At 40.2% G+C, this 24,830-nt stretch overlaps 1 protein-coding gene across 3 annotated transcripts in view; it reads right to left on the bottom strand.

Moving 5' to 3' along the window:
• Window positions 1-24,830, bottom strand: part of LOC126198654 (phosphatidylinositol 4-phosphate 3-kinase C2 domain-containing subunit alpha) — a 266,382-nt gene that overhangs the window by 134,063 nt on the left and 107,489 nt on the right. For all 3 annotated transcript variants that reach the window (XM_049935126.1, XM_049935125.1, XM_049935124.1), the window contains 2 exons: window positions 13,857-14,058; window positions 6,626-6,805 (listed from right to left, as the gene is read on the bottom strand). In XM_049935126.1, coding sequence (XP_049791083.1) covers window positions 6,626-6,805; window positions 13,857-14,058 — 382 coding nt within the window. The remainder of the gene's footprint in view (window positions 1-6,625; window positions 6,806-13,856; window positions 14,059-24,830) is intronic.

The following is a 24,830-nucleotide window of genomic DNA, read 5'->3' as shown; positions in this document are numbered from 1 at the left end:
TCCTTACTTTACTGTGAAGTAAGTAACTACAGTGGTGACCCCGCATTTCAGAGATTAAGTCATCCATGTTGTATAACATATTATGCCACCATGAATGATAGACCAATAGATTCCTCTCTTCACGCATGAAGATCAGCAGCAATATGACTGCAATTCCCCAGTTTTGTCATCATTTTTTTGATAAATAAACGTTTCAGTTACAACAAAATCAGTATGAATACTGACTTTCTGGACAACTCTTCCCACAGAATGGTTCATTTACATGGTATACATTTTTCAGCAATACCGTGTGTACAATGATAAAGACAAACTGAACCTTATCTTCACCAATATGGCTCAGGAGCTGGTTAGAGAGGTGCAAGACTTGGTATCGCAGCCAATTGCCAGGCAACCATATCAAAGCTTTAAAGACCTGTTGGTACTGAGTGAACACTGTAAGCAATGCATCCTACGTGGGGGGGGGGGGGGGGGGGGCATCGGATGTTGAATCCCATCAGAACTATTATGACCAGTGCGTAATTTGGAGAGTCAGAACCTTTCTTCAGAAGAAGCATTATGTATGATATGGTTCAACCACCTCCATCTACGATGATCATCATTTTGCAGCATATGACAGTTGTACTATTATTGAATTTAGTGGAGAAAGCCAATACAATTTTCCATTTTTTCCCTACGGCATTCATTCAGAGTAAAAGCATTACAAAAAGTTTAGATCTGGATGCTCTGTTTTCTGGTGATGTTATAGGAAGGAACATCCCAGAAGCTCATATTGATGCCATTCATATCAGAACAAACCAGGAAAAGGATAAACTTTTTGGTGATTTAAGATTTCACAGTGCCGTTTCAATATTTTAGAAGAGGATATCTCTGTCAACCACTGTAAAAATGGTGTTCAATGCACAACAACAACACGCACATTCGCAAGTGTAAAGTGCTTCAGTAAAGCATATCTCTGCTAAATACATAATGGACAGCATTGAATATTTAATTGACAGTGGGTCAGACATTGGCGTTGTGCCCCCAAAGTGCACTTGTCCTACACATTGTCAGCATGCGTGCACAGTAAAAGCTGCAAACGATACAATCATTCCTAACTTTGGTGTATCTTGTTGGCTAGTAAACCTCGACAAGCAAATAGACGGCGAATGAATTATTACAAATGCCATAATCTCTCAACTCATCTTGGTTTTTTTTTTAATTTTTTTTAATCATTTGAGGGTGTGGTGAAGTGTGCAATAATCAGCTAATTATGATCTCTGCAACAATGATGAGTCCAAATACAACCATCACTGCTGGCGAGGACAATGATCCATATCAGCAAGTTCTACAGAGCTTCCCATACTTAACTAAGCCAACTAAGTCCAATGGAAGCATGGCACTGAACAAAGCCCTACATGCAGGCAATATCTGGACAGCCTGTCTCCACCTGCACCCTCTGCTTATCACTGGAACATTATGCTGCAAACGAGCAGCATTTCGACAAGTGGTTGGATGCAGGTATTAAACACAAATTCAATAGTCCCTGGGCATCTCCACTTCATCTGGTGCATAATAAAGATGGTACCTATCGAGCTTGCAGTGATTTTAGGGCTCTAAATGCTAGGACTGTGCCAGATAATTAACCATCCGTAATGTTCAGAACTTAACAAGTGCTTTATACAATGCTTCAATTTTCAGTGTAACTGATTGTGACAAGGCTTATACAGAAACTTCAATGGTCCCTTTGACATTCCTAAGATATCTGTTATTACCCCATTCAGTTTATTTGAATTCCTATTTGTGCTTTCAGATTGCGCAATGCTGCTCAAAGGTCTGAATTTTTGTTTTACATATATGGATGACTTCATGATTTTTTCATGTGATGAGCAAGAGCATGAAGAGAATTTATAGTTGCTATTTCAATGTCTCCAGCAGTATGGCTTCATCCTAAATGCAAACAAGTGCAGACTAAGGAAGCTGTCTTAAATTTTTAGGAAATGAAGTAGTGCACAGGATACCAATCCATTCTCAGAAAGTGGTCAAGCAATCTTGAATATGCCCCAGCCAAAAACTATTAAAGAGTTAAGACATTCTGTAGGCATGATAAACTTCTGTCAAAGATATTTGCAAAATGCTGCAGAAATCAAAGCCTCTTTCATTGCTGTTCTTAAAGGAAAATACACCACCGGCAAAAACTTGGTGCCATGGACACAAACAATAACAGAAGCCTTCAACAGACTTAAGGACACATCAGCAATGGTTATCTTGCTCTTTCATCAACATCACTATGTACAGTTAGCTTAGGCAGTAGACAGTAGCCAGGCAGCAACTGGTTCAGCACAACAACAATGGGCATTGGTAATTTTGTGGTCATTTGCATTTTTCTCGTAAACTTACACAGGCTCAAACCCTTTGGTCGGCAATAGACAGATAGTTACTGGCTGTTGCTGCAGGCAGCAGACTCAGAATATCACAATAACTCTAAGATAAATGATAAGCAGTTTATCATGAAGATGACGATTCACAAGAATCAAATTATTTAAGCAGTAGTTTCTTTAAAACAGGATAATTGCAGAATGGCCAGCTTGCATGTTTGCTTACAAGCAAGCTGCCAGCAGCCGCACTGCTCTCTGGCCACCAATATTACTGGATGTGAAGCAGCACTGCAGCATTCAATAGCTCCTGAGTTATCGAAGTATTTCTACTAGTTCTGTTCTTTTTACCTATTTGATCTTCTACTGTCTTCCCCATTTCATTATCTCCAAGCAACCCCTTTAACTTCTACCACATTCATTTCTCCTGTTTCGGACATGTGTTGCCTAATCCTATTGTTGAATTAATAATGTGTTCCAGATAAATGCCCCTTGGGTAGGACATTTACAAATAGGCATTTATAACGAAAGTACTTTTTTTAAAGTTTTTACTGCTAGAATGTATAATTTACCAATTAAAATAGGGGAATGGGAAGATACTCTTGATATTAAAAGTTAGTAATTTTTTTATTTTATTTTTTTTATTTTACTAGCATTCCATCTTGCTGTATCAAGGAAGGGCACATATTGCTGACGCTGCTTATCATTTATACTGTCCTTTTTATTTTTGCCGGTTCTACTCTCCATTCATTCTCTCTCTCTCTCTCTCTCTCTCTCTCTCTCTCTCTCTCTCCCTACCCCCCCCCCCCCCCCCTGCGCACACACACACACACACACACACACACACACACACACACACACACATTCTTTGAACAGCTGTGTAATGATAAGCCGGTATAAAAAACATTGTCCTTAGGTCATCACTTTGTAATGTAACACACACTATAATCCTTGTCAAATCCCTGAATATTATTGAAGAATAATTATTGATAAAAAAATCATTACTGAATGATGCATATTCTTAAATGTTAAACTGTTTTCTGTGTGAAAAAAATGGTTTACTGTCAGATGTAGCAGTGTTTAAGACAGTTTTCTATTCTGCTCCTTTCTTTATTGACTTTTGTATGACTGCACTGCTGTGAAGATAAAATGAGAACACTAACATAAAAAATAAGATTTAACAACAAAGAATCAATGCACAAGCCACTGGAATCATTCAATTCCAATACTGGTTGATTCCTAAGGAATCTGCAATTCTTGGAATTGTGAAATTGGAATCGGTACACGACACATCCCCAACAAAAATTATTGTGGATAAACTATTTTTTTTACTTTAACTCCAGTTATTCTATATAAATATTAGTGCTATTGCTACTATTGCAAACAGGTAGTAGATGAAATTTTGAGTCAATGGCTGATAATTTCTAGCAATTCATGCAATTCTGTACGTTATTTATAAGGAGCGTTCAAAAAGAAATGAGCCGGAGGCATAATTACAGAAAACAGTACCTGTATGTTAGAAGTACTGACTCTGGCTGTTGAGACACTTGCCCCACTGTGACAGAAGGTGGTGAATGGCTATCTCATAAAATTCCCGGGTCTGTGATGTTAACCAGTTCCACATGTACAGCTGGATGTCGTCGTCCAAGGTGAATCGTTTGCCCCTCAGAGCCTTTTTAAGTGGACTAAAAATGATGTAGTCACAGGGAGAGAGGTCCAGACTGTAAGGAGGGTGGCCACGAACCTCCCATTTGAATTTCTGCAGGAGTGTCACGACTGTGTGAGGCTTTGGATTGTCGTGGAGCAAATTGACCACATGGGTGAGATTGCCTGGTCGTTTTGATTTGATTGCTTGGCGAAGGATGGTCAAGGTTTGCAAATAACGTTGGGCATTCACTGTTATCCTGTGCTGCATGAAGTGAATCAGAAGGGGGCCATCTTAGTCAAATAAGAATGTCAACATAACGTTTCCTGCACTTGTGTGGATGGCCTTGGCTTTTTTTTTTGGTGGTGGTGACCCTGGATGCTTCCACTGAAGACTCTGCCGTTTTGATTCTGGTTTGAAGAGATGACACCATGACATCTGCAGCCACCACTCGTGCCAGGAACACATTCCCTTCCCAAGCATACCTCTGCAGATGAGCAAGACAGTGGTCCATTCGACATGCTTCATGGTGTGGTTGAAGACTGTGGGGCACACATTGGGCACACACTTCGTGCATATGCAGTCATTCCTTCATGATGGTGTGAACACTTCCGACGTTCAATCCAACCACGGCAACCATGACTTTCACTGTCACTCGGCAGTCCTGGGTAATGAGTGCATCCACCAGCTGGACAATGTCATCAGTAATACCGTGAGGTGCTCCAGACCATGCATCATCGGCTAACGACACCTGTTCTTCCCTAAAGTGCTTGTGCCACACCTTGACACTTGCAAGGGACATGCAGTGTTCGCCGCACACTTGTGAGATTCGCCGATGAATGCTCGTTGCTCCAAGTCTTTCCATGTCAGAAAACGAACAATACCTGTTTGCTCTTCTCCTGACACCTCCATTCCCTGTTTGCAATGTGACTGGTGGCGTTGGACGATTGATGCATGCTGCTGCTGCTGCTAGCTCTGTATAGTCACGTGACATGCACATGTGCCCTCTAGCGACGGGCTGTGAACTTTCACGCTCTGGTCGAAACCACACCTCGTTACACACGCCACGATATTTCCCTCCTGTCACCGGTTTGCACATTCCAGACTCTGGCTTGTTTCTTTTTGAATGCCCCTTATTATTAATTGGAATTGGCAACACTGGTCTGACTGACTGGCAGTCATTCAAGTCTAGGTGGGTGAGTGAACAGCAACATAACCTTGTCTCTGTGTTATTCACAGTGTTATAGACAATAGACTATTGAACAGTTGCAAGATGGTTAAAAAAAGGACCTTTTAAATTTAAAATGGAAAGGAGTATATTGTAAATATTGTTTTAAAGAATGCAAACAGTCACCTTCCAACAAAATGAAAAAGCATATCAAAAAGGCTTGCAACTGCCCTCAGAATTTGTAAAAAGTGCTTGAGTTATGTACAGAGATTGAGAACAAGTTTTTCCTTTTTTTCTTTTTTTTTGCTGTAGTGTAGTACAAATAAAAACACTACCTACAAGCTAACTACCTAATATAAACTATACTTTATTTCAAAAATTGCTGTTAAACTAGAGTGTCTTTTTTTTTAAATTATGTGCTACCCCAAGAAATGACTTCATTAAAGATGCAGGAAGTTATGTTTATGGCCCAATTTATTTCCCCTAATAACTCTCCCCTAACAAATAAATAGCTTTTTCAAACTGCTTGCCCAGTCACTAAAGAAGCAGCACTGCAAAACACCTTTTCCAATACAAAATCAACTTATTTTTTTTTAAGCACCACCATGTCATCCTCAGCCAACAAGTGTCAATGGACGTGGATATGGAGGGTCGTGTGATCAGCACACTGCTCTCCCAGCTGTTGCCAGTTTTTGTGACTGGAGTGGCTTCCCCATTAAGTAATTCCTCAATTGGCCTCACAAGGGTGGAGTGCGTGCTCTGGCCACCAGCGCTCAACAGACCAGACAGTCGCCCATCCATGTGCTAGCCAAGTCCGACAGCACTTAACTTTGATGATCTGATGGGAACCAGTGTTACCACTGCACTACGGCCATCAGCCTGAACAAACTCTGGTTCTCTCAATTTATCCAGGTCCCATCTCCATGACTTGGTAACTTGAAATCAGTAATAATTTTAGGGACCCGAGACTTTCAAAAAGGGCACAATTTTTACTTCAAGTTTTTCTCAGAGTACACCATCCTTTTTTCAGTATCTTTATACTAGTTCTGCTGTAACAATACCATTGTGTTACGCAAGTATAATATACAGTGGTTACCTCAATGCAGTGTTAGAACAGTGGGAATTATACCAGTCTGTGGATCAGTGTTTGTCCCACAACCTGATGGCACAAGCTAATGCTTGGTACATTGGGCTACATTTCCAGTCATCATGAAGGTCAGTGTCTGGTACAGCAAATGAAATTTTTGGATGGTATTAAGCTCATAATTATCTGCTTATTAAGAATTTTTCAGTTTTTGAGAGAAATCACAAAAAATTAATAATAGAATATGTTAAAATGCAAATATAAGAAATAAGGCAAATAGAATGAATAAGCTGAGGAACAGGAAATCTTATCACACTATGATCAACACCTCTTTCCTGCAAGAATCCAGGTTGCACAAATTTGCACACTTCCCTTACCTGTCACAGTCGAAGAACTGCAAAGCTGCCCAACCGAGTTCAATTTTTTGCAGTCTTGGTTCTTGTGATGCATCCTTTGTATCTGGGTTTTCAGGGGGCAAAACAGTCTGGCCATACACAACCAAGACTATACGAGATTCAAGAGGCAGCATGCAAATACTTATTCCTTCGAAATTTAGCCTGTTCAAACATTATGGTATCTATGAATACAATCAAGTGTTACATTGGTAAATACACAACTTAACCAAACAGAAAGGGAAGACAAGGATAACTGAAAGGTCGATAGAAGAAAGTGTTAACCATCAATTTAATAAGGATTAGACTGATCACTTTATCTGCTGTGTTTTCAAATGCACCAGAGGCTGGTAACATTTAGTTCCATGTGTAATGCTAGAAAGCACTGTCTGTTGCATAATATTACTGTCTTATCGTATTTATGTTCTTTTCCTGAATTTTGATGAACATATTACATGCAATACCTCACAGCACTATTGTGGAGTAGCACATTCTTCTGTAGACCCTTTCAATTTCTACAATCTTTTAACACATTCTTAATTATCAACTGGCAAAAATAAATTAATAGTCCAACCTGTAGGACACAAACACATGCTGCACTTATGAATAAATTAAAATATAAAACAAGCAATCTTGATAGCACTTTTTTTAAGGTGTGTTATTCACAGTTTCCTCCAGAACCTGCTTATCTACTTCACATTTTACTTGTAACTGATATATTAACTTTTTTGTTTTCCATCTCTTAAACATCTGATTTCAATTATTTAGAGCGTTGAATTAAAACCTGTTTGGCTACTTGTTTGTAACATTGATGGAGTATAATTATAAACACATGAATAAATCACTATGCCTTTGGTCCATATCATGAATATATCAAAATGAATATATTCAAGAAAGTGGTAGATGATTCTAAATCACTAGAAATGATTCCTCTAGAAGGTCCATGAAGACATTACCATTGCAAGGTGGTATACAAAATGTCCATGAGAGAACTGCAGATTTATCTGTAGGCGATAGATTAAAATGTATTGCTTCATAATCATGTGTCTTTTGGAATACATGATGTGGCGTGCCATAATTACATTTCCTGAGCCACAACTTCATTTTGAAGTAGCACTTGCACCCAATTACCTCCAAGATTTGATTAATATATTCCAATCTCTGTCTTCCCCTGCAAGTTTTATTCTCTACAGACTCATTCAGTACCATGAAAGTTACTCCCTCATGTCTTATTACATTCCATGTCTTCCCTGTCATTCTTCTAGTCTTCACATATTCCTTCTCTGTCGAGACTGTGCAGACCCTCATAACAACTTACTTTTTCAGTCCACTTTCAGTATCCTTGTCCCTTGAATGCTTTGACCTCCTTTTCCAGTTATCTCATAGTCCATTCCAGTAAGAGCCTAGGGATTTGAGGTCAAGTTGGATTTCTGGTATAGTATCTATGGAGATTCATTTGATGTCACACTGATGATTGTATAATTGATCTCCTTGGACTTCATTGCATGGGAGAGTGAGTATGTGTAACAGAGATCAGCATTTGAAGCAAGGAGCAGATGAGAATTTATGGAGCCTGTTGTGATGTTCCAGGAAGGGAATGTTGAGGTTAGTAGGGCATAAGAGTTTTTAAGGTGGTACTGTGCGTGTTGGTATAGATAATGGAAGACAAGGGAGAAAAATCCTCAGGAGGGAAAAAGAGCACATAGGGGGAGAGGTGGGGAGGGGATGGCAAGAGCAAACACTGGGAGGAAGGAGAAGAGCTCCGGAGGGAGGGGAGGAAGGATGTAAAGCCTGTAAGGGGGGGAGGGGGAGGGGTGGGGGGGGGGAGGAAGTAGACTGAAGGACTGGTGTGGAAGAAGACTCTGGAGGGAGAGAAGTGACTGCATGTGTCATGGGTGAGGGGGAGGGTTCAGACATGAGTGCGCACGTGGAGAGAAGCAAGTGCACATGGAGAGAAGCGAGCGGGCCTGCCAAGGTTGTTTCGACCATGCAACTGAAGTTTCACTGAGAAGCCCTTACACATCCTCCGTACAGTCCCAATGTTTCCCTGTGTGATTTCCGTATTTTTGGAGCCTTGAAGAAAGACATTTGTGGCCATCAATTTGCTTCAAATGAAGAGATGCATGCCTGGGTACAATCAGTTCTGTAGGCAACAGCAAACATTTTTCCAAAAAGCACTGACCATACTGTCTCCTAATGTGATACATTGTTAACAATTAAGGTGATTAATTTTGAAATAATGAACATTTTACTTACTTTTTCCATCTATCTCATTTTCATCCGATCGCCCCTTATATTTTTCCTCCTAAAGGTAAGTGCTAGAAAACAATTCCATCTCAGTTTTCGTAGTTTTCTCATGCAAACTTTCCTTTACACTTCTACAGATGCGACTATTCAAGTGACGTATTACCGATGGCACATTCTTGAATCTACCTTTGACAAAGCCAAACTTTACACTGACCATGAAGCGATATGAAGCAGATTCTCCAAGGCTATGTGATGGAGAGTTCACACTGCAAATGCTGCAAAATAATCTTGCCAACAGGGAGAAGTAGTTGTTGAGTAGCTTTGAAATGATGTCTTTTATCTTGACCCAATAAATTAGTTTTTAGTAGAAAATAGTGCTATCAGTAATGAAGGCCATCATGATTGTGTGCATAACAATAACAAGTAGAGTATGACAAGGAGAATTTCATCACTTGTACAGTGATTTTAGAAGATGAAGATAAATTTTGGAATTAGTTCAGAATGAGCAGACATTTGATTATATACACTCCTGGAAATGGAAAAAAGAACACATTGACACCGGTGTGTCAGACCTACCACACTTGCTCCGGACACTGCGAGAGGGCTGTACAAGCAATGATCACACGCACGGCACAGCGGACACACCAGGAACCGCGGTGTTGGCCGTCGAATGGCGCTAGCTGCGCAGCATTTGTGCACCGCCGCCGTCAGTGTCAGCCAGTCTGCCGTGGCATACGGAGCTCCATCGCAGTCTTTAACACTGGTAGCATGCCGCGACAGCGTGGACGTACACCATATGTGCAGTTGACGGACTTTGAGCGAGGGCGTATAGTGGGCATGCGGGAGGCCGGGTGGACGTACCGCCGAATTGCTCAACACGTGGGGCGTGAGGTCTCCACAGTAAATCGATGTTGTCGCCAGTGGTCGGCGGAAGGTGCACGTGCCCGTCGACCTGGGACCGGACCGCAGCGACGCACGGATGCACGCCAAGACCGTAGGATCCTACGCAGTGCCGTAGGGGACCGCACCGCCACTTCCCAGCAAATTAGGGACACTGTTGCTCCTGGGGTATCGGCGAGGACCATTCGCAACCGTCTCCATGAAGCTGGGCTACGGTCCCGCACACCGTTAGGCCGTCTTCCGCTCACGCCCCAACATCGTGCAGCCCGCCTCCAGTGGTGTCGCGACAGGCGTGAATGGAGGGACGAATGGAGACGTGTCGTCTTCAGCGATGAGAGTCGCTTCTGCCTTGGTGCCAATGATGGTCGTATGCGTGTTTGGCGCCGTGCAGGTGAGCGCCACAATCAGGACTGCATACGACCGAGGCACACAGGGCCAACACCCGGCATCATGGTGTGGGGAGCGATCTCCTACACTGGCCGTACACCACTGGTGATCGTCGAGGGGACACTGAATAGTGCACAGTACATCCAAACCGTCATCGAACCCATCGTTCTACCATTCCTAGACCGGCAAGGGAACTTGCTGTTCCAACAGGACAATGCACGTCCGCATGTATCCCGTGCCACCCAACGTGCTCTAGAAGGTGTAAGTCAACTACCCTGGCCAGCAAGATCTCCGGATCTGTCCCCCATTGAGCATGTTTGGGACTGGATGAAGCGTCGTCTCACGCGGTCTGCACGTCCAGCACGAACGCTGGTCCAACTGAGGCGCCAGGTGGAAATGGCATGGCAAGCCGTTCCACAGGACTACATCCAGCATCTCTACGTTCGTCTCCATGGGAGAATAGCAGCCTGCATTGCTGCGAAAGGTGGATATACACTGTACTAGTGCCGACATTGTGCATGCTCTGTTGCCTGTGTCTATGTGCCTGTGGTTCTGTCAGTGTGATCATGTGATGTATCTGACCCCAGGAATGTGTCAATAAAGTTTCCCCTTCCTGGGACAATGAATTCACGATGTTCTTATTTCAATTTCCAGGAGTGTAGCATTGACTCTTTCAAGCAAATTACAGAAGCAGAAAAATTCTGAAAGGCTATTACCACTGCAGAGAAATGTATAGTCACCATCAGGTATGAACACTTCATTAAGTTTACAAAATAATTTTTCCTATCATTCATTAACATTTTGCAACTTGTGACATATTTACCATATTCTTGTGGGTTTGAAGTGACATTTTCAGCCTGAGGATTTTTAGGTCTGTGAGAATACAAGAAGGAATGTGCACTGAATGAGACTGAAGATTGTTGCTACTCACCCAATAGAATCTGTTGCATTTTAATTCTAGCTTTCAATTGAGCTTCAGGCGATAATTTCTGTATGATGGGCAGCAAACTTGGTACAAAGTGATAACTGTCATCTCATGTCTCTGTTTTTCATACCTTTTTTCCATCAATAAGCTTTGTTTTTTGTTTATCTACATTCATCTATTCAGTATTTGTACTTTGTCTCTAATGGTTGTCTGTGTATGAGAAGAGTGAGGGTCGAGCTACTGAATGCCACCCCCCTGGATTTTCTGGTTCTCATCAACCAAAATACAGTATAACAACAGATATTGACAACTGTGTGTTGTGCTGAGATTTCTGTGAGAAATATTACTTTTTATTCTGAAAAGGATAGTTGCTACTCACCATATTGCAGAGATGATGAGTCACAGATAGGCACAGCAAAAGGACTGTTGGAAAGTGAGCTTTCAGCCAACATGGCATTTGACACACACACACACACACACACACACACACACACACACACACACACACACACACAAAAATCACAGTCTCTGGCAGCACGAGCCAGACTCCCTTGCTGGGAGGGTGTAGGGGCGAGGTGGAGAGTGGGGCAGCTCGGTGCAGTTGCGAGGTTAGACGGAGGGCGAGTGAGAGGGAGACAGCAGGGAGGGGGGGTAGCGTAAAAGGAAAGAAGTAAAACGATTGATTGTGTTGATGGAGTAGGAGAGTGTGGAGTGCTAGAATGGAAACAGGGAAGGGGCTGATGGGTAAAGGCAATGACTAACGAGACTAATAATGGTTGGGGACAGGAGGGTTACAGGAACATAGGATACATTGCAGGGAGAGTTCCTAACTGCCCACATAAGAGTGCAGCATGACAACCAACAAGCCGATTTTCCACATGAATGGCCACCGACAAGTTGTGGCCAAGAAACAACTGTACCACCCTGTTGCTGGGCACATCACAACATGATGTCCTTCATTTCATTTCAATGACTGCTTCACAGCCTGTGACATCTACATCCTTCCCACCAACATCAGCTTTTCTGAATTGCACAGGTGGGAACACTCCCTGCTATATATCCTACATTCATGTAATCCTCCTGGCCTCAAGCTTTGTTACTCATTGTCCGGACCCAAATGCCCATTCCCATTCCAGCACTACACAGCCCTCTATTCCACCAAAGCACCCAATCTTTTTACTTCTCTTCTTTCCTGCTACTCCCTCTCCCCTTCCTCTCTGCCACCCACTATCTACCCTCCTTACTGCAGATAGTTGCCCCACTCTCCACCTCATCCTTGCATATTCTCTGCAGCACTTTACTGTCCCCCACCCCTACCCTGTTATCCCTTCCCTTCCCCTCCCCTCCCCTCGCCAGCCTCCTCCTCACTCCCACCCAGTTGCCTCTCCCATAATGCCCTGCTGCTCACAGTCTGGCTACAGGAGCCAGAGACTATGGTCATGTGTGTGTGAGTTGTGTCTGTGTGAGTGTGCATGTTTTTTATTTCTGACAAAGGCCTTGTTGGCCAAAAGCTAACTTTCCGACAGTCTTGTTGTTGCGCCTTTCTACGACTCAGTATCTCCGTTATATGGTGAGTAGCAAATATCCTCTTCATAGTAACTATCCTTTTCATTATATTGTTACTTTTCATAATATTGTTACATTCCATCCTACATTTTCCATTGTTTGAAATGTTACTTTTTGCTTGCTGTGTAGCCATAATATCTTTCAGACATGTCAGTACTTTGTACCTTGGCCAATTTGATTGACACACTAGCAAGCCACCTTCATTTATGGAACATTCTAGATGAGTCTTTTTAAGTTAAGCAGAGCATAGTGTTTAAGTATTCCTCATCACCTAGCCTAGAAATACAGAGGTGAAGTTATGCATAAATAATCAAGCAGGCTTCATACTGAATATAATATTTTTTGTCCTTGGTACATTAATTGCAAATCCTATGAAGATCCGTCACATTGTTCAACTCTGTTGATTTCATTAATCGTCGTCTGGGATGTCTTTCCATGCTTTGTCACAGCATTTCGGATGGGTCTAACTACAGCTCTGCATAATACATGCACGAAATGTGTGTCACAATATGGGGAATTTTGAGTCCTGTACACACATCTTCAAACAGCTGCACAAGTGTGTGAATTGGAATTTTCCAGACTGAGTAGGGGCCACTGATGGTAAGTATGTTCGGGTTCAGTGCTCCCCTCATTCTGGGACATCATCTATAGCTATTTGATAAACTACTTAATTTGAATGTGGTAATATACCGAACCAATATTTTGTATTACTTATTTGCAGTAATTTATTTTACTTTCTTGTACTTCATGTCTGTCTCACAATCTTGAGTTTCTTCTTTCCCAGTGTGGTGTGCCAGATCCCTGTTATGGTAGTACTTTTTTTCTGATCCCATAATGCCAGGTGTTCATGTACATTATAAATAAGCCTTTCAACATCCATCACAAGAAATAACTCCAAATCATGACCCGAAACATTAACTTGCTTGTGATTACGTTGGCATTATTGCACGGCACTGCTACATTGCCTCACAGTTTCAACTTCTATTAGCTCTCTTGGCAGTTCACCACATCTGATCACCTTGCATCACAGCCTATCAGTATTACTGAACAACATACTGAAGCTAGTTCAGGTTTCAAATTTAAAATCAAAATATTTAAAAGGTACAAAAAACTCAATGCTGCTGACGTGAAATAAGCTACAAAATTTTAAATGGTGCCATACCTTCTAGTAATGAGAGAAGAAATACTCACCAAAAGTCGAAAAGCACTCTTTCGAATAGGCCCATGGAACGAACAATAGGATGTGTAAGAACTGGCTGTCCCAAAGGTCTTGTGCCGTGGTATATCTGTGCTGCTACAAGGTACTGGTCATAATTCCAGTCTTGATTCAGGCGGTGCAGTCCACCTACATGAACTAGAACTGAGTCTAATATCTCAGAACTGTGCTTTGTATCTGAAATAAATATCTTCCAATTATAGCAGCCATCGTAAACAACACTAAGTGCACTCAACTGAGACTAAAGATTAGAGGTTTCAATTGCTACAACGAAACAATGAACCGCTAGCAAACTGGTTAACTGCCATTTCCTTTAAATGAAATTGGCATTTCCTTTTTACAAATTTCAGTTCCCTTCTCATTTATTCACCACCCCATACTTACCACTTTCTGAAATTATCCTACCACAGTGGTATACACAACTGCCAGCAAAGCTGCTATCTACACTACTTATGAGAAAACGATCTACCAAATAACCTCTAGTGAACACAAATTGCCTTCACTGGTGCTATGTTCTCCAGTTTCAACTTTGCAACCCACGCCCACCCCTCCCTTTCATTTTTTCCTAGCCAGTAATAACACACTACACTAATAAAAATATTGTTATTCTGTAAATGAATTTATTCATTTACTATTAAAAATAATAACAGTATTGCATAACAATATTACCATCCTGATTACTTTTCACAAAGTCAGATGATCTTATCAGACTATGCTCCATTACAATAAAACGTGAAACACCTAATAAATAACACGAGGAAACAATTTTTTCCCAAGTCTGCCTTCCATTCTGGTGTCGGCTTTCAATTGCCTTAGTTGATACAGCTCTTTTTTCAGTCGAGCCTGATCTTTCGACACAGTAGAACTTTACCTTATGTTCTGTGCTGCACCTACGTGATATTCTTGGCACTCAGTAATCGACCATAAGTATCCTGTGCGCCCCTCTGCCCTGTTGTTCAAATACCAGACGACATCAACCCATGAGAGGGCACGTAAGCAGCAGGGAACGGCAATATAGGGCCGTGATTGGCAAACAGGAAAGGCACCACTGTGGGCAGCTGGAAGTGCTCTATTGGGTTGAACATTGTTGGAGAGCAGCATCTTAGACTGTAGTGCGTTACTGGTGTCATCATGCTAATCTGAGCTTAACTGTCAGTTACTCTACCATTGGAGGAAGTGCAGCCTGCTCGGGAAATCTTTGTGAACCTATATAGTGGACTATACAGTGAGCCTTTTTTGTTGTGATGGGTAGTAACCTTGTTCTTTACTGATGTGTGACCCACTGCATCCTTTCGGTCTGGATGGCATTTGTGATCATTCCTCTTATTTGCTTTTGTGAGTCAAGGTCCCTCATTTTTATTTTTATACCAGGCTGAATCTAGCCAATTTTCTAGACACATATTCACAATTTGTAGTGAACATGGCTTATAATTATATTTTGCTATCTCTACTTGTCATGTTACCGTGTAGTGAGGCTGGGTTGAATGTGTACACAAGCCTGCACTTTCTGTCAAATCTTTCTGCAAGTTACATGTCTGGAGTGTTACTTATTCAGTACTTGCCAGTCTCCTTTGATTTATTGATGTCTTATATTTTATTAGAATAGTGTTTAATTCTGCTTATATGTGAATGTTACAGGGCACATTAGCTGTTATTTAATGCCCTATTTATTGAATACATGAGCAAACCTGTAGATGCTTCAGTTGGTCTTGTAGCGTCCACTAACTCATTTTGTAATGTAAACCTCTCACTCATTTGTGAAAAAGGTATCTTTTTGGTATGACAGCTGGCCAGTTCAGTCTAGTAAATATACATTACTTGTTTTTGATCCAGCCACCTGTGTAATAACTACCTTGTGATGGAAATGTCATGTGGCTATGGCCTCCCATCGGGTAGACTGGTCGCCTGGTGCAAGTCTTTTGAATTGACGCCACTTCGGCGACTTGCGCATTGATGGGGATGAGATGATTATTATGATTATGATTATGAAGACAACACAACACACAGTCCCTGACTGAAGAAAATCTCCGACTCAGCCGGGAATCAAACCCAGGTCCCTTGGCATGACAGTCCGTCACACTGACCACTCAGCTATTGGCGCGGACTATCTTGTGATTTGTTTGTCTTCCATTTCTGCCCACCATTGTAGGCTACTCCCATTGTTTGCTTTCCTGTAATCCCTCAGATGAAGCATTTGCCTTGCTTTGGTGTTCTATGTTTCAATTGTATATGGTACTGATAAGTGAATCTTTATAGTGAATTTCCCGATTTAATGCAACTGACTTCCTCTAAATCCTGCTTAAGTAGCCTACATCTAAGCAACACTGCCTTGAGATGGCTTCTAGCATAAGTTCAATCTAGAGTTTTGGTCAGCCTTTGCACTGTAAATCTCACTGCATTTATAAGCCCCATAACTTGACGGCCCATGGAGGCATGTTTGGACTTAAGCTTAAGATCCGTAAAAATAGTTACTATTCAGTTTCTTGTATTTGGACCAAATTTCATGTTAGCACCTTCACCAACTGTAAAGCTTGTTTGCATGGCCACCAGACATTAATTCAATTATTCGATACTTGTCTTAAATACCATTTAACTTCGATGTAGTGAGATTCTGTTCTCTTAAGGTTAGTCCGTGTTTCCATAACCTGGTTCTTAGGGCCAAGGCATCCTGTTCTGTAATTAAATTTGTACGCAGAACTTAAGTACTTTAAATTATTTTGGCTCCACTGCGGTAGGCATTTATCATTGGACCTTAAGCTGTTTGTGCAGTTGCTAAATGTAATTGATTAGTTGATCAACTGGTGTTCTTGACCTTTAATTGTTTGCTAATGAACCATGCCATCTGGCAATTTTAATTTTACTGCAACTTTTTTAGTACTTTTTTGATAATTTCATTTTAGCCCACCCACATGGGGGCTTCTTTTATTTTTTAATCATCTTGCTCTCATGTTTTTCAAGTATTGAATTTATTTATGTGGTGAGCCTTTGCTTTACCTCCCTTATTAATTAATTATTAGTGTTCCCACTATTAAATTGTGTAATTTCTCATTGTGAAGAGTTTAATTGTTTAATAATAAACTTTGTGTTCATGCATACTTTATTTTTTCCAACCTGGCTTTTTCTGAAAACATTTGACTTTTCAATGCTTTTTTTTAATATCCAGCTGGCATTTTTCTTTTGTAGAAAACATCTGCTTTTTGGTAATGAAGTTGTAATTCAACATCTAACAGATTTCTGTGTAGCATAACTGAAATAAGCTGCACACACTTGGCTACATATTTTTCACAAGGTTCACTACAATTTAGTAACTGTTTGGAGCAACGTGCCATTCATAGTCCACAAATACAATATCCCGATTCCAGAGATCTTAGTTTGTCTAGCACTGTTTCATTTTCATGCTCTGAAACAAAAGCTTGATACTTAATCATTCGAAGTTCGATATTTCATAGGCTATTGTGTTTAGAAGTGTTGATTCGTAGAGAATTTTAGTGAAGTGTTGCTGCTGTACACGAGTGCATCCTACTAATTATAAGTGTGTTGTCCCTTCAGGTAAATAGTAGTGATAGCAGAAAAAGGTAAATTAAAAGCAAAATACTTATGCTTTGTAGTTGGATGAAATGAAAGTGAAGCTAAATGTGCAGTATATGATAGTAACATTAATATGAGATACGAGTGATACTGACTTGGAAAGACATCTTACCACAGAAAAACTGGATGATATTACCTTTGTCCACATCTGGCTCAATGTGGATTTTGTGACCAAAAACATACACCCATAGTTATAAATGTTCAAGCAACACTGGAATACCACATGATTCCACCATCTTTTGTATAAATTGATGGACTGTACCAGCAAATTAACATTGTACTGTGCTGTTCCATTGTTGTTTTACAACTGCGAGACCATAGCCATTACTTCATTATTTCTTCAGCTAACATAGTAATAAGTTGTGCTGTCATATGTCCAAGTGAGCAGCACTAATATATCATAACAGTGAGTTAGATGAGAAAAAATTTACGATCAGTGCAAGAAAATGACCCAGACTCTGACAATGAGGCAGTTATCCATGAGATAATTAGTAATCAAATAAGTGGTTGGCAGGGATCTGACCATATCATAACAGTGAGTTAGATGAGAAACAATTTACGATCAGTGCAAGAAAATGACCCAGACTCTGACAATGAGGCAGTTATCCATGAGATAATTAGTAATCAAATAAGTGGTTGGCAGGGATCTGACCCAACTGTATTGTTTAATGTTGGGAGTTGGTTTTTTCTGTGATTTTGCTCATACATGTTTACCTTGGTAAAATAATGACCGTATTCTTTACATGTGTACAAAATGTGCCACAAGCCCTCTCATGTTATGAAAAACAGCATGCCTGCTTGAGGGTTAAATAAAAAATATTTCCAAAATCTGAGGTTGCAAAAATTTATGTTGTGGAAGAAGTAAATCAGAAGCCATTATCAATTTATGTTATTGCACTTCACACAGTAGATGTTGGTGTCAAAACTTTGAATGACAAAGTTTCATACTTTGACCTGGGGACATATGTTAATAATCATGGTGCACTGAAAATGTTCCTAACTGTAATTCAATATTTTGATTATGAAAGCACTCATATTCAAGCAAACATCTCTGCCTTACAAAGTAGTCTTAACGAAGCATCTGAAAGTATTACCAATTTTTTTGTACGTATTTAGAAGAAGCATAACCTAAATATTTTTCAATACATTGCTTTTGCTAGTCACAATGCAAATGTTAACTTCAGTGGTCTTGGGCACAGGGGCAGGGGGGAGGGGGAATGTGCATTCTGCTCTCAAAGGAAAGTTAAATGAAAACATAATAGGAGTTGGATGCCCTGAGCATGTATTATGTAACACTTTGCAACACAGAACTGATTATTTTGTTATGGAGGTGTTAAACTTTTTTCACATGAATGCAGTAAGTACAGAGAAATGGAAAGATTTCTGCCAATTTGTGGACAAAAATTACCAATTGCTCATAACACAATCCAGGAACTGATGGCTGTCATTGTACCCAGCTTAAAAGTCTTACTTCCTCTCTCAAGATAGGAAACTAGTGCCTACAAAAATAAGAAATTTTCTACTAGCTGTCGTTTTGGAATAATATCTTCTGCTTCTTTCCTCAACCATGCCCATTTTTCATTGTAAAATGATTTCTGCTGAAAAGAAAAACTATCATATTGTTGAAGCACATGACTTTTTAGGAAATGTATTAATCTGAATGAAAAACAGACCTGAGAAAACGTCCATGCCTCTCTAAGCCGGATAAGCTTTGAATCCCTTATACAGAAGCTGGTTTAGAAAAAGAGGGTCAGGTGTACAGTGAAAATGCATCTTGTTTCTATGAAATATGCACTGAACACCTTGGCAAGTAGATGCAGCCAATGAAGAATTAAAAGTACTTCAAATAGCTTAAACTCAAGGACTTTAAGGACCTTTGCTTTGAGGGTTCCAGGTTTTCAGTACTTACAAATCAAAAGTGTGAAAATAAACAATTTGAAACTGCTTCATCAGTTCTGCAATATCAAGAACTGTGTCAGCTCTACAATGCTTCAGAAAAAGTCGACAGTAGATCAAGAGTTGTGTTCTTTACTTTAAAAATGTTATAAAATGTCAAAAGATTTTTAGAAATTTTCCAATTTTACTTCGCCATTTCTAGTAGTAATGCACCCACTCAACATATGTTTTCTCTCATAACTGTTCAGTGGACAAACTGATAAATTCAAACAAATTTTATTGATCAGGCACAATTTCAAGAATATGTCTTGTGAGGAACCTTGTAGCTATATTCTTAAAGATAACAGCAGTACAGTTTATTGAAAAATACCCTTTCAAAGAAAACACCACCAGAAAAGACTGAAAATTACATCAAGTTATTTGCATTGTATTTATAACAATGAAATACCATTGATTAATACTATAGCAAATTTTCAATGTATTATTTTCTGTTCACATTGAGGTTAGAGCACGTTTATTACCCTACTGTGTAAAATATAAACAATTTGTTGGTTCTAAAATAAATTGTCAGGCTTTTTTAAAATAAAGTCCCTATTTTTGTGAAGCACTGTCCTACTTTTGATAATTTTAAGTTGGTAACCTTATTTTCAAGTCAAATCAGAGACTGACTTTAGTTATTTACATACAGTGATTAAGTTAAAAGTTAAACAAGCAGTACGTAGAGAACTAAAAGAAAAATTTTCTAATGGAAGTGAAACATGGATGATAACTAGTTTGGACAAGAAGAGAATAGTAGCTTTCGAAATGTGGTGCAACAGAAGAATGCTGAAGATTAGATGGGTATATCATATAACTAATGAGGAGGTATTAAATAGGATTGGGGAGAAGAGAAGTTTGTGACACAACTTGACTAGAAGAAGGGATCGGTTGGTAGGACATGTTCTGAGGCATCAAGGGATCACTAATTTAGTATTGGAGGGCAGCGTGGAGGGTAAAAATCGTAGAGGGAGACCAAGAGATGAATACACTAAGCAGATTCAGAAGGATGTAGGTTGCAGTAGGTACTGGGAGATGAAGCTTGCACAGGATAGAGTAGCATGGAGAGCTGCATCAAACCAGTCTCAGGACTGAAGACCACAACAACAACAACAAAGAAAGTCATTACTCAAAAGTGTTTTATGTAGAGTAAATTTAAAATAATGTAGATTATATGAGGGTTGACTGAAAAGTAATGCCTCCACCTTCGTAACTCTTCAACAGTTGGCAGCATTGGTATGCGGCAGGTACTGGCTTGTTACATAGCCTCTTCTCTATGGCTCCAGTTGGCAGGAAGCCTTAGCATTGAACGGTTGTGTTGTTAACAGTGTAAAGTATGGAACCCTGCACAGATCGTCAGTCAATGCGATTTAAGAAATGTGCAATCATTGAATTCTCGACAGCAGAAGGTGTCACCCCAAAGGAGATTCATCAGAGATTGAAAGCAGTTTATGGTGATTGTGTTGATGTGAGTGCTGTGCGTCATTGGGTGAGTAAAGATGTTGAGGCGGGAACATCTGACCTGCATGAGAAACAAAGAGTTGGATGTCCTGTGACAGCAACCACCGAGTTTCATAAGCAAAATGTTGACAGATTGATTCAGGATGATCATCATATCACTCAGAAAGAAATTGCAGGCACAATCAGCACTCCACAAGAAATGTGGGTCACATCACTGCTTTACTTGGCTATCAGAAGATCTGTGCATGATGGGTACCCTGGATGCAGACTGAATCTCACCACCATACAGCATCCTCCATACAGTCCAGATGTAGCACACTCTGACTTCCAACTGTTCCTGATAATGAAAGATGATCTGCGGGGACAGCATTATGCTTCTGATGAAGATGTTGAGAGAACTGTGAGACTGTGGCAGCGGAAACAGAGTGTCGACTTCTTCTGTCACGGCTTCAGGAAACTAGACATCGTTGGCAGAAATGTATCCAATTAGCTGGCGATTATGTGGAAAAGAGAATATTGGTAATTAAACATTCACATTCCAAGGATTATTTCTGCATTTGGTTTATTAAAATCTTCCCATCCAAACCCAATTAAGGTGGAAGCATTACTTTTCATTCAACCCTTGTATATACAATGAATGAGCAATGTTAAGGTAAACAACATATTGTTGTTGTTGTTGTTGTTGTTGTTGTTGTTGTGGTCTTCAGTCCTGAGACTGGTTTGATGCAGCTCTCCATGCTACTCTATCCTGTGCAAGCTTCTTCATCTCCCAGTACCTACTGCAACCTACATCCTTCTGAATCTGCTTAGTGTATTCATCTCTTGGTCTCCCTCTACGATTTTTACCCTCCACGCTGCCCTCTAATGCTAAATTTGTGATCCCTTGATGCCTCAAAACATGTCCTACCAACCGATCCCTTCTTCTAGTCAAGTTGTGCCACAAACTTCTCTTCTCCCCAATCCTATTCAATACCTCCTCATTAGTTACGTGATCTACCCACCTTATCTTCAGCATTCTTCTGTAGCACCACATTTTGAAAGCTTCTATTCTCTTCTTGTCCAAACTGGTTATCGTCCATGTTTCACTTCCATACCTGGCTACACTCCATACAAATACTTTCAGAAACGACTTCTTGACACTTAAACCAATACTCGATGTTAACAAATTTCTCTTCTTCAGAAACGATTTCCTTGCCATTGCCAGTCTACATTTTATATCCTCTCTACTTCGACCATCATCAGTTATTTTACTCCCTAAATAGCAAAACTCCTTTACTACTTTAAGTGTCTCATTTCCTAATCTAATCCCCTCAGCATCACCCGATTTAATTTGACTACATTCCATTATCCTCGTTTTGCTTTTGTTGATGTTCATCTTATATCCTCCTTTCAAGACACTGTCCATTCCGTTCAACTGCTCTTCCAAGTCCTTTGCTGCCTCTGACAGAATTACAACATCATCGGCAAACCTCAAAGTTTTTACTTCTTCTCCATGAATTTTAATACCTACTCCGAATTTTTCTTTTGTTTCTTTTACTGCTTGCTCAATATACAGATTGAATAACATTGGGGAGAGGCTACAACCCTGTCTCACTCCTTTCCCAACCACTGCTTCCCTTTCATGCCCCTCGACTCTTATAACCGCCATCTGGTTTCTGTACAAATTGTAAATAGCCTTTCGCTCCCTGTATTTTACCCCTGCCACCTTTAGAATTTGAAAGAGAGTATTCCAGTCAACATTGTCAAAAGCTTTCTCTAAGTCTACAAATGCTAGAAACGTAGGTTTGCCTTTCCTTAATCTTTCTTCTAAGATAAGCCGTAAGGTTAGTATTGCCTCACGTGTTCCAACATTTCTACGGAATCCAAACTGATCTTCCCCGAGGTCCGCTTCTACCAGTTTTTCCATTCGTCTGTAAAGAATTCGCGTTAGTATTTTGCAGCCGTGACTTATTAAACTGATAGTTCGGTAATTTTCACATCTGTCAACACCTGCTTTCTTTGGGATTGGAATTATTATATTCTTGAAGTCTGTGGATATTTCGCCTGTCTCATACATCTTGCTCACCAAATGGTAGAGTTTTGTCATGACTGGTTCTCCCAAGGCCATCAGTAGTTCTAATGGAATGTTCTCTACTCTGGGGGCCTTGTTTCGACTCAGGTCTTTCAGTGCTCTGTCAAACTCTTCACGCAGTATCTTATCTCCCATTTCATCTTCATCTACATCCTCTTCCATTTCCATAATATTGTCCTCAAGTACATCGCCCTTGTATAAACCCTCTGTATACTCCTTCCACCTTTCTGCCTTCCCTTCTTTGCTTAGAACTGGGTTGCCATCTGAGCTCTTGATATTCATACAAGTGGTTCTCTTCTCTCCAAAGGTCTCTTTAATTTTCCTGTAGGCAGTATCTATCTTACCCCTAGTGAGACAAGCCTCTCCATCCTTACATTTGTCCTCTAGCCATCCCTGCTTAGCCATTTTGCACTTCCTGTCGATCTCATTTTTGAGACTTTTGTATTCCTTTTTGCCTGCTTCATTTACTGCATTTTTATATTTTCTCCTTTCATCAATTAAATTCAATATTCCTTCTGTTACCCAAGGATTTCTATTAGCCCTCGTCTTTTTACCTACTTGATCCTCTGCTGCCTTCACTACTTCATCCCTCAGAGCTACCCATTCTTCTTCTACTGTATTTCTTTCCCCCATTCCTGTCAATTGTTCCCTTATGCTCTTCCTGAAACTCTCTACAACCTCTGGTTTTTTCAGTTTATCCAGGTCCCATCTCCTTAAATTCCCACCTTTTTGCAGTTTCTTCAGTTTCAATCTGCAGTTCATAACCAATAGATTGTGGTCAGAATCCACATCTGCCCCTGGAAATGTCTTACAATTTAAAACCTGGTTCCTAAATCTCTGTCTTACCATTATATAATCTATCTGATACCTTTTAGTATCTCCAGGATTCTTCCAGGTAAACAACCTTCTTTTATGATTCTTGAACCAAGTGTTATCTATGATTAAGTTATGCTCTGTGCAAAATTCTACAAGGCGGCTTCCTCTTTCATTTCTTCCCCCCAATCCATATTCACCTACTATGTTTCCTTCCCTCCCTTTTCCTACCGACGAATTCCAGTCACCCATGACTATTAAATTTTCGTCTCCCTTCACTATCTGAATAATTTCTTTTATCTCGTCATACATTTCATCAATTTCTTCATCATCTGCAGAGCTAGTTGGCATATAAACTTGTACTACTGTAGTGGGTGTGGGCTTTGTGTCTATCTTGGCCACAATAATGCGTTCACTATGCTGTTTGTAGTAGCTAACCCGCACTCCTATTTTTTTATTCATTATTAAACCTACTCCTGCATTACCCCTATTTGATTTTGTATTTATAACCCTGTATTCACCTGACCAAAAGTCTTGTTCCTCCTGCCACCCAACTTCACTAATTCCCACTATATCTAACTTTAACCTATCCATTTCCCTTTTTAAATTTTCTAACCTACCTGCCCGATTAAGGGATCTGACATTCCACGCTCCGATCCGTAGAACGCCAGTTTTCTTTCTCCTGATAACGACGTCCTCTTGAGTAGTCCCCGCCTGGAGATCCGAATGGGGGACTATTTTACCTCCGGAATATTTTACCCAAGAGGACGCCATCATCATTTAATCATACACTAAAGCTGTTATATTTACTAGTGTAATATTTATAAATGGTGACACACTGTTTATACAAGAAACTTTAAGACAATTATCCAATTTTGGCTATCAAGTTAACTGTTTTTGATAGTAGCAAGTAATGCACATTTGTGATACAATTAAAATATGTGAAAGACAAAATTACGCAACAAATAAAAATACTTTTTCTATCTCATTCTCCCACCACACCTTTTATCTACACCACCCTCTAATCAAATTCATTATGCTCTTTTCCCCAGTCTTACCTTTCCACTGTAACTAACCATATTCA

This window comes from Schistocerca nitens, chromosome 8 (assembly GCF_023898315.1).
Source record: "Schistocerca nitens isolate TAMUIC-IGC-003100 chromosome 8, iqSchNite1.1, whole genome shotgun sequence".
NCBI classification, from domain to species: domain Eukaryota; kingdom Metazoa; phylum Arthropoda; class Insecta; order Orthoptera; family Acrididae; genus Schistocerca; species Schistocerca nitens.
The sequence above is the reverse complement of the archived record's forward strand: the minus strand, read 5'-3'. Positions and strand labels throughout refer to the sequence as shown.